Below are 11,161 nucleotides of genomic sequence, written 5' to 3' on the forward strand. Positions count from 1 at the left end.
AATACTGTCACAAAACGCTGCGCGGATAATCTTAGTATGAATGAGCCTATGCCAATTAACCAAGTTGCCAGCTAAACCAAATTAATACTCTCCTTAGACTTTTTTGCATCAGCTGAGCTAAACTGAATTCAGCCACACCATTGAAACTTCAGTATACAAGAAACGTTTGGTAACAGTAAGCTGAAATAAAGGGAGAAGGGTCTTCATACAAGCTTGTATCGGCACAAATCTGTCAGTAAAAAGCCTAATAGGAATCCGCAGCACCGTTAACGGAATTAACCCCCAGAACAGAATCTTTCAACAAAACCTTAAACATTGGTGCCGAAAGGAAGCAACTGCATACACACTAGAGCAGTCGTAGGAATAAATTATCTTACTCATAGAGTAAGTTAACTAGGATCAGAACGAAGGTAAAAAATCCTACAGTAAGGTAGCTATTCCTTGATTCAAAAGTGTGACTCATGCAATTATAAACTTTTTTAATTCCCCTAGGCAGCTGGGATTTTCCCAGGATACCATTCAAGTGTATGTTCAATCAGTACATATTCAGGAATTCACCTCTTGTCTATACAAAGTTTCAAGGAGGTCAAGGAGAATTTTGTCATTGCCTCCAGTGAGGCCAGGCATTTTACCCACCAATCTTGCGGATGAAGTGAGGTCTTTGGATAAAAACTATGTGAAATGTAAACAGCACAAATCCTGGCCGCATTTAATAAACAGAACAGGATGCGTCTCCATCTAGTATTTTACTTAGCTTAATATATCAGCGTAAAAAAAGAAAAAAATAGTTTACATCGTTCCATTTTTCAAAAGCAAAGATTTTAAGGGGCAAATTGTGACAGTCCTTTTCTCTCCAGCCACATCCCTCAGACTGCATGTATACAGAAATACATTTTGCATGCACTTAAAATACTCTAGTGAGATCCATTCTCTCAGATGCCAAGCTCAAGTGCAATACTTTATACACCGTTTTTTCTCTATGAAAGCCTGCAAAATCACTCAGCAATTGCAAGGTTCCATAAGCCACCCACTCCATAACCTGGGGGCTAAGGGAGCATGGAGCTGAAAGGAAAAAAGAGAACACTTTCCATATCTTGTGGAAAGATGAGGTTATAGTGATTATCATGGGAGGAAACTATTTTTTGTGACTGTTTTCTTCAATATGTACGTAACTTCCAAAAGTAAGACATACCATCTTAATTCGTTCTTAAAAATTAAGTAAGTGCTGTGACATCTGAAAGCTTGTGAGTTAATGAAAGATAAATACAGGAAAAAGTCTGGTTTTATGACTTGTCAGTAGCTACTTAAGGAATAATTTTCTACAAAGAGAAAATACCGTTCCCCAAATCAAACACAAAATTACAGATTTGTGTTTGATGTAAAATATCAGTATATAATTTCAGGTCGCTACTCTACATTGGAGCAGAGATCCTATCACCTAAGCTTTGCAAAATTCTAACAAGTTACACCGTCAACTGCCTTACTTCTTTGACAACCACTGAAATGTGTTGCTTCTGCGCAATTAAGTTACTATTTGGGGATTAGATTGTGTCATCCTCACTCATGAGGATGTGTCTTTGTCAGTGAATTTCCCTTGAGACGAGATTTGTGGCAGGGATCTCCTTCCTCCTGGACTGCAAATAAATGAAACGTGCCCGAGAACGTTCCCGGGCACCACGTTCCAGCTGGCCCTGAGAGGACAGTGTCCATGCTGGACAACTCCTTTAACCTCTCAAAGAGAGGAGCTGCTGGCAAGCTGACTTTTGGGAATGTCCCTGGAACATTTTATCTCCCTGAAATGTGCTGGGGAATAGCTTGGGAGGGTACTTTTTGGCACATGCTTAACTCACACCAGGGAAAGTCTTAACGCTTCACTAGCGTGGGCAATTGCAAGCCATTGTCCAGGAACATTTCCACCTACTGTCTGATTTACTGGTACAGAGGTGGCCAGGGACACTGTCACGCACTTTCAGACTTTGTACTGTGATTGTACGTACGCGGGAGAGAACAGTTCAGGCACAGCCTTGATGTAAAGATCACTTTTTACACCATTACCCTCCCCCCCCCTTCCCCCCCCCCCATATTTCGGAGTAAGTTACACCATCTTTACACCATCTTTTTCTTCCACTTGAGACAAAGCGGTCTGAGGAATGCCCTCCTCCCCGAGAACAGTATTGAGTAGTAGGCAGTGTGCAGTTAGATAGCCTTCACATGTAGCTGCAATGTTATGGGATCTTTATCCACTGGTTTTAAAGTATGAACACAGTGTTTCTCCAACAAAAAAAAAGTCACTGAGGGATATAAAAACCCACATGATAAACAACTGCATAATCTCCATCTGCAGAGCAGCAGAAGTCAGTAAATCTACTGCTAAAAGGTACATTGCATTCAATGAGTTCTGGAAGAAGGCATTGCTGCTGCTGCTTTTCTTTAGTACTCAATGCAGCTGCAGTTAGGTAAATTCCCAAAGTGCATTCTTGGTCCCCTTAACTGCTCTACTTCCATACTTCATAGTGCCAAATAACATCAGGGAAAAAAATCACAAAACTAACATTCCATTAAATTATGACTCTGTCTACAATAATTAAACAAAATGCATAAACAAAATGACCCAAAGCAAACAAAACAATTTTGAATTTTTCTCAGTTTATACAAGAGAAATGAGAGGGAAGAGTAACTTTGTTCACTTTATGCAATTGACAGCATTTGTGGTACACCAACAACGTTGTCTTATATTATAACAAGAAAGAACATCAATGCTTTAAGAAAATCAGTAACAGATAAGAACTGCACCACAGTGGCAGCTGACAAAAGTCTGAATTGGTTTTTAGATCTAAAGTGGAACTGTCTCAAACAGTTTTGAGTATAACCAATCAGTGCTTTCTACTTACAGTGCAACTAATTTTGAAACATGGATTGCTACAGCCCTGATGTTTGACTTCATTTCTGAAGGTGACAATGTTAAGTTTGAATGGTAATTTAGAAATTTTCCATTTTGGTGTGCTTTTTGAGACACACTGAAAGAGCATCAAGATACTTTTATCAGTAATCATATCGACAATCACATGATTTATGATTGGCTCATATATACTGCTTCTTGATCAAAATAAAGTTAGGGTGAAAATAAAAATTTTTAAACCCCCACTTTGTTCAAGGTGCTCTCTATGTCCATAAATTGATGATTCAACCTGATACACCCTTGTGTACTGGCTCAGATTCTCCCAGTTAAACTTGTACCTGCAACACCTGACTTCCATCAAGTGTCTTCCCTTGTAACGTATCTCAGGTGCACCGAGTGGTTTTGTAACTATACAGCAGGCTTTCAGGAAAGCAGAGCTACTCTGATTATAGAGTTTCTTACATTTTTAAAACAGGGTATCGCCCTTGGCAGGATTGTTTTAAAATGTAATTTAAATGCCTAAGTATTAAAATATCCATAAATAATCCTACGTAATAGTAGGCTCCATTGTCAAAGCTTCTGATTACTGCTAACTTCTACTGAAATGGGAACCAATCCATTTTAGTCTAAAAGTTTGAACATTTTAGTCATAAGCTTCTCTGATCAGCATGCAGGATTTGAGTCAGAGAAAAAAAAACAAACAACTTTCCTACAGCACAGGCAAAGAAAAACTTCAGATATATATAAAGTATAATGTTGGTTGCCTTTTCCCAGGGTTGAAAATGCTGAACTCCCACTGTTTCAAACTAAATCGTTGCTACTCATGCCCAAAGGTAAGCGCATTCGCTTTCTTCTGAGCAATCCCTGTGACAAAGGAACAGCAGATTATGCTTTTATAGTAGTAAGACCTCTGTCTGTCATCTGAAACACAGCACCAATAGGTTAAGACACGGGGGAACTCTTTAAAGATACATAAAGCCTTCTTAAGTAATAAAAATCACATGAAAGAAATGGAAATAAGATGTTTTCTGGGAGGAAAAAACTGTGGGTTTCACCATCACATGAATGGCAAAACACTTTGTATCTATTTAAAATGCAGGATAAGTACGGCAAGGTAATAATTTTTTCCACCTTGTCTTAAACTTTCAGAGACAGAGAATACTAATGAGAAAAGCATGTTTCATCCTCCTCTTTCACCTTTTGTCCTAGTAAGCGGCAGTAAACCTTTATGCGTTATGGCTACGAGAGGTCAAGAGGAGGGACAGGGACCAGAAAGAAGAAATATGAAGACAAATAAAGAAGACTACCACACAGGAGGCCTCCTCAGATTGAAACCGACAGTATTTTTGAAAGAAAAAGTCCTATATATATGCGCTATACACATGCACACAGTTTCCGTGTCAAACTGTCCTGATTTCAGTGAGACATCAATTTTTATTTCCAAATTTCCAGTTTAAAATCAAATTGTAAATTTTGTTCCGGTAAACAGGAACAAAACTGAGTATTTTCATTGGTAAGAACTTGTTGTGCTTTGCCATGATGTAGTCTATCTGCAACCCCAACCCTGTAACTGATTTATTTTAGATGAGCCAATACATTGCTGACATTTTCAGTAAGAGATCTATCCAATACTATTCATACAGACGTTACTCAACCAAGCGTGCTCTCATACTGAGCCAATTTCTTTCTGGGTCTCTGCTCCAGTGACTGACTGAGAAATAAGTCTCAGGAAATGACATCATTATTACTCGCTGTACCTGCACCCATCTAAGAACACCTGAGACGAGACAGACTGTTCCAATCCGTCTTCTCCAACAGTTACTTCCTAAAAATAATTAAATGTTCTACCGTAGTACGAAAATGCATTATATTCTCTGACCGCCATTTAAGAATAAGCCTTAGGATTCCACTCATCACAGAAATTAATTATTTTATACATTTGAAGGAAAAAAAAAAAAGGCAAGTTATGCATGGTGAATAAGTGATCAGTACTTTGCTGTTGTCAAGTCACTTCCACCTCACACATGATCGAGAGTTTTGTAAGAAAGTGTAAAAAGCTGTTGCGTTAATCATCACGACCACGTAACTACTGCATTTCCTCATTTGGAGAATTTTGGCTTTTGAAGACTGATTGGTAACTCACTTGAATATGCAAATACTCACCTGAATATGATCTCAAATCCTTTAAGAACACATTTTATTTCCATCTAAAGTACTATACCTTTTTATTCCCACATGAATCCAAGTTTCTTTCTCTTCTTTTTTTACTGTTATGATCGCTATCTCAAAAGAGAAATTATAGTCAAGCCTCAAACCATTAAAAAGCAAAATAAAAATTTGCTTGAGGATATTAATAGAGACATTTCTAAGTTACCGTACAAGCAAATTCGATGTATTTATTTGTAGCTTATATCATGTGGAAAAATAATTTGAAAAAAGCTATTTGTTTCCATTGTTATTATGGTCAACTGTCAGTCCAATCCTGCAGGTCTCTAACTTTAAGCAAACCTTACAGTGAAATCAGAATTTATAGGTTAACAGATCAAAACACGAAAGCAACAACACAACAAAGGGAGCAGTAATAAGGGTTTTCCCCTCTCTCATGACTTAATGGCTGTCTAATACCAAAGTCCATACCATACCAATACCACCCTTATATGGTGTATATCTGTCATGACTTTCACAGTTATCCTCAAAACCTGTGTATGGAAAAATTTCCTTTCTTGGACCTCCACTCTCCTATCTCAAAGGACAAAGTAGGCATGCTTTAATAACATTATCTCAATCCACTTGAAAAGCCCTCTTAATTCTTACTAAAACAATCTAATCTGTTTGAAGCAAGATTTTGGTTTTATTTTGAACAGTAAACCTTATCTAATGAAGTGTAATATTAGGATGTTAACTAACATACACAAACCAGCTTCTGAGAGTCCACTGCATACATGTGCTAATTCATACCAACTGAAGCCTAGACCCCAGCACTGTAGTTAGCCCAACAGGCAGGGCCTAATGCTATCCCCCCGTACGTCCTTGATCCCAAGTGTCACACGTGCAACCCAATTCACTGGTAGTGGGCTTACCTGGGGTGGAGGGGATCCACTGTTTATCCTCATTAAGAAGCAAGGGGAAGGTGACAACCAGTGTTTAATGTTAAGACCAGCTTCAAATTTCACTATCAACAACAAGATGGTTACTCTTTTCCCTTAGAACCTATCTAGGTAGTCACAGCACTTGCTATAGTGCAAAGCAAAATAAACCCACAATTTTAGTATTGGACCTCATCTAGTAGAACTTAACAGTTGCACTTTCCTTGACTGCTACACTGCTCAGCCATGCTGCAGTTTTCCAGTTTCACCTTCAGCCTTCCTTAGAGATATTCTCCTTGACTGAAACATAAATCACTGAAAAGACAGAGCTCACCTTCAGTATTGTCAAGTTCATCAATACAGTATAAAAACTGGATTTACCGTCTACTGAAATCAGTGGGGTTTTTCGGTTTCCAAAATATAGCCTAAAGGTCAAAGATTCGCCCTAATGAATGGACTATTTGATTATTCCCGTATTTGTTTCCAACCAGTAAGACTAACCCAGGACAGTTTAGGCATAAGCACCTAATCTAATTCAAAAGTTATATTCAGTGAATGGAAACACATGATGGTTACCAACGCCTTCAAGAACAAAATTTCTAAAAAAAAAAAAAAAAAAAAATTAAAATCTCTGTTTGTCAGCCACCGAGTACAATCTCACATATATGCCCCAACACTTGGTCACAATATATTGATGTTATCATGTGCTTTAAGTATGGACAGATTACTCATGTAACGTAAGCCACAAATTCCACTCTGAAGTCTAAATATATACTGCTTGTCTTTGTGCACCAAAGTGCCCAGCCAGCTGGTGTGGAGAGGAAAGAAAACCAGCTTACATTTTTCACCAGAGGTAAGGAAAAAAAAAAAAAAAAGAAAAAGAGAATAAGGCCCATGTATCAGCTATTTTTGTTTTGCAAACTAGTCAGGACTTGCACTTTTAATTTCACTTGATGATTGATAATCAATACAAACAAACACAGGGTGTAAGGTTTTTGAGTACTACAGACCTATGTAAAATAGCCCGAACACCAGATAACAGATGAAAATTAAGGGGCAAAAAAATGTAGCGTTTACTCAATTCTCTGGTTTTCAACTTTTAGTGAGTTCTTTATTTATTAGTTATAACTTGTTTTTATTGGAGAGAGTTCAGAAGGGGTTGTGAGATTTTTCTAAGCATCAGCTTAAAAGTACTTACAACTATTTCTTATATGCCAGCTTAAGAAATGTATAAATTCAACATTGAGACCTCTAAACTTGGAGAAACATGCTCAGAAGAGGAAATGATAGTTTGTTAATAAAGAAAGGTAAATCATTCTCTAGGCTTCCGGTGGGAAACTTGGCAGCGAAAGGATTTTGACCTCAGTGGAAGGTAACTGCCACAAATGACAAATCAAGCAACTTCTTACAAGTGAGGCAAATGTTTGACATAAGGCTGGACTGCATTCAGATCTATCATTCCCTGTGGCATATTCTTCTACTTTTAACAAATAATCCTGCAAGCTTTTTGCACTGACCATATTAATTTTCTTTTTTTTCCCCCCTCTCTCTCTGAGTAAAGCCACGCAAGCCTAACATTTTTTGTGAATGATTACTTATTTCCTATTTGAAGCACAAAAGCTCATCACTTATAGAATAGGTCAAGCTTTCAGTGCCTATTAGTCCTAATCTGGAATGAATTAATGCATTTTCCTATGTTCATTTTCCTTTTCGGTTTTAAGAACAGCATATGGGACATTTGTGGAAAGGAAGGAAGCAAAAATCCTGTGTTATTTTCAGGTGATGTAGTAAACAACAACAAAAAATTACACTTAGAAATTGTACTATATCGCTGTGAAGTTTGCAATTAAAAATACCGGTTTTCCCAACTCAGAACAATAAATGGGGGGAAAAAATGACAAGCAGCCCAGTTTAATTTCAAACGTTAATATATTTTCTATTTTATAGTGAACATATGCATCGTTCACCCCTTATTTGCAGCAACTATGACGTCCTCATAAAAAGGGGTGACATTTGTAAGATGCCTCTTAAAATAAATATTTCTTTTTTATAAAATAATAAAACTTCAAATAAATATTCTTTACACTAAACAATATGTTGAAAAAATTAGAAAATAAAGGCTGAATTTTACTGTAACTGTACAATATACATGAAGTCCAAAGGGAAATCAGAGTCTTGTAATAGAAGGTTTCTGTAAGACAAAATACAATCTAAAAACATACTGATTGATTCACATTCTTCCGAATGTACAACATATTAGTATAATATTTTGTGATTGTGCCATGTCTTATGACACCACTTATTTTTCACAGTTGAAAATATTATTGTATATACAAAAATATAGCACATTATCTCTGGCAGAAAACAATGAAAAAAAGGAGTCATTTGCTAATTTACAAATTTTGCAAGTACTATTCACAAACAATAGAGTTGCCTAGGAGTGTCTGTGTTGCTTTAGCTTATGCAGTATGTGGGTCACAATGTACTGCACCCCATTTTTTTTACTGTATCCCACTAGCTGGATTCTAACAAGCATATCGGTTAAGATGGCACACACCAAGATAAGCATTTCACTGCAAACAGCAAAGTATATCCCCAACCCTTCTACTACAGTGCCAAGACCATAGCTGCTTAGTTGGTTGCATACGTACGTCAAAATAACCCTTGTTACTTTAGTATTTCTGACTAGTGATGCTATGTTGGCTTTTCAAAGTTCCTGGGGGGGACGTTGGGAACTTTGCAGCAAACAGTGTTGGAGTGTTTACAGCGGCACCCAGGCCGATTTACCCGGTCATAACAGCCCTGGCACAACTTAAGGCAACCCTTGGCTGGTAGGTAACACCACAAGCAAGGCAGAAAGAGGGACACCACACCCATGGCGGACCATCTAGTGCAGCAATGCGACTGACTGCAGGAGCAGGGGTTGTCAGCACAGTTGTCCTCGTCATCGTTAGAGCAGTGATAGAAGAGGCCCTTCACGCAGCAAACGCAAGTCCCGTAATCGACCACATTCTGGGCTGAGCAAAGACACTGCTTGTCACAGATCCAACATGATGGGAGGGTCCTTGGATAAGTGCACTCCTTACACTTACACTTTCCACAGTCCTCACACCTGTAGCTGTGCGTTCCCAAGTCTTCTTTGCTCAACGGCTTCAGCTCACTTGACTTGAGCTCAGACTTGGGCTGCATTCGGACTATCCCGTCGGCAACTGGCCCCGAAGATGATCCTAGAAGTCTTTGTTCAGATGAATTACTGCTCGTACTTGTCCTTGTACTGCTCCGTGAACCTGTGCTGACCGTGCTGATGGATCGGGACAGAGGTGCCCGAGGAGAAGCGTGCGTTTGTGTGTGCTGAATCCGGCTAAAATGACGATGCTCGGGCAAGCCATGGGGCCTTTCATTTTTGGGTTGGGTTGCGAGCCGAGGAGCGGACTTGACCCCCGGCCGTGGAGCCACCGTAGGTCCCTCTGTGTACTCATTCGTGTTTCGGATGGCTCTGATCTGGTCCAACGACAAGACGTGAACCTGCTGCATCAGGACATCCCGCAGGTCAGGCTCCCCGTGCGGTCTCCCACTGTCACGCCGAGCCTGTAGCAAGGCCTGAGACCCGCTGCCGTGCTGAGCTCTCGTCTCCATCAGTGCCCGGAAGCGTGCTCACCCCGGCAGGCTTAGAACACATCTGAAATCCTGGAGCGACAAAGAGAGGATTCACTATTGCAACACATCTCATGCTCTCTCCAGCAGCCTTTCAAGCCTGCAGGATCCCACAGCACTGCACACAATCAAGTAATGCATCAGCCATTAAAAAAAGGAGTCACATCTGGGGCGGAGCACGGGCGCCAGTCAGCTGAAAGCACTTCCCTTGGCCTGTGCTGCCTACTCCTGCGAAAAGCTTAAAGGAATTCTGTTCTAGGTCCACGCATCTTAACCTGTGGCTCTAGAAAGTCTAGGTTTTGCGCCTGCTAACTAAGCCTTCCCAGGCCATCTTCTGGTTAGACCATGGCCTTTGAAGTGATTACATTTCAGCCACTTGAAGTGACTCTTCTTGTCACATCGGGCTACTGAAAAACTTACATTTGAAAAACAAAAAAACCAAAAACCAAGCCTGCAACTATTTAGCAAGTGTAATGTGACCTGCTGATGACAGACATGCAATTCTCCAATTTTGTTTAAAACTGGATAATATTTTGGTAGGCTAGTCTCTTTGCACATTAAACTTTACATGATGTAAATAGGAAATTTTAGTTTAATACCAATGGTCCCAAGAAAAACACTAAATAGCAATAAAATGTTTGAGGTTAGACGTTAAATGAGTTAGCGCTACCAAAAACTTCAACAGCACAAGTAAAAATATCTCTCTCCAGTATTTTAGTGTGTGTCATACTTGTGTACACCACTGTGATTGTTATTTTAAGGCTCAATACTACAAAAGCAATGCTACCACAGTTTTATTTTTTTAAAATATGTAAAAAATTCCATAGACTACATTTTGAATTGTAAATATTACCAAGAGCGGCTTGTGGGACAGAGGCATGCATAATATAATCAAACAATGCCAGCATCCAAGAAGCCTACTTGATTGCTAATATTACATTAAAGGATCATTAACTACAAAGTAGAAACGCAGATTTAAGAATTTAAATGGAAACCCAGTAAAACACCCCGAAGATGAGAACTTGTAAATAACTAACTTCCATGCTCAGATATACAAAAGTTTCAAGTGCTGCCCTCTAAATTAGTTAGTATTTGTTTTGCCTTTATCATATGTTAAAGTGGTTCCAAAATCCAATTACCTATACAAAAATACAGAACAATATTTTACAATTAAAACCCAAGCAGGAACCAAGCTTCTCACAAGGACCACACAATGTCTTCAATTATACCTAGAAAGAGCACCACAGTGTTACTCTGTACACATCAGTTACCAACAATAATACTATACCGCGGTATAATAAAATATAGACAAACAGTTTAACAATGATTCAAGACACTGTCTTTATTCTAACAGCAGTGGAAAACATTTAACCTTTTAACTCCTGGCTCCCTCCCTTCAAGTGCTTTTTCTTTAAAAAAACCCAACAAACTCATTTTCAAGAGTGACCACCTATTTTAAATATTGCCAAATCCTGGTTTTGGACACAGAGTGCATGCCATGGTGTGTGTGTCTGTCCCGCCC

General features: G+C 38.9%; 1 protein-coding gene across 1 annotated transcript in view; it reads right to left on the minus strand.

The window, feature by feature from the left end:
• Window positions 1-7,895: 7,895 nt before the first annotated feature.
• Window positions 7,896-11,161, minus strand: part of SPRY2 (sprouty homolog 2 (Drosophila)) — a 3,662-nt gene continuing 396 nt past the window's right edge. Inside the window, exon 2 of the mRNA XM_010288611.1 lies at window positions 7,896-9,672. Within this exon, the coding sequence (XP_010286913.1) occupies window positions 8,680-9,621 (942 nt within the window). The 5' untranslated portion in view covers window positions 9,622-9,672 and the 3' untranslated portion in view covers window positions 7,896-8,679. The remainder of the gene's footprint in view (window positions 9,673-11,161) is intronic.

The sequence above is a fragment of the Phaethon lepturus genome, unplaced genomic scaffold (genome assembly GCF_000687285.1).
Source record: "Phaethon lepturus isolate BGI_N335 unplaced genomic scaffold, ASM68728v1 scaffold14066, whole genome shotgun sequence".
Lineage (NCBI taxonomy): Eukaryota > Metazoa > Chordata > Aves > Phaethontiformes > Phaethontidae > Phaethon > Phaethon lepturus.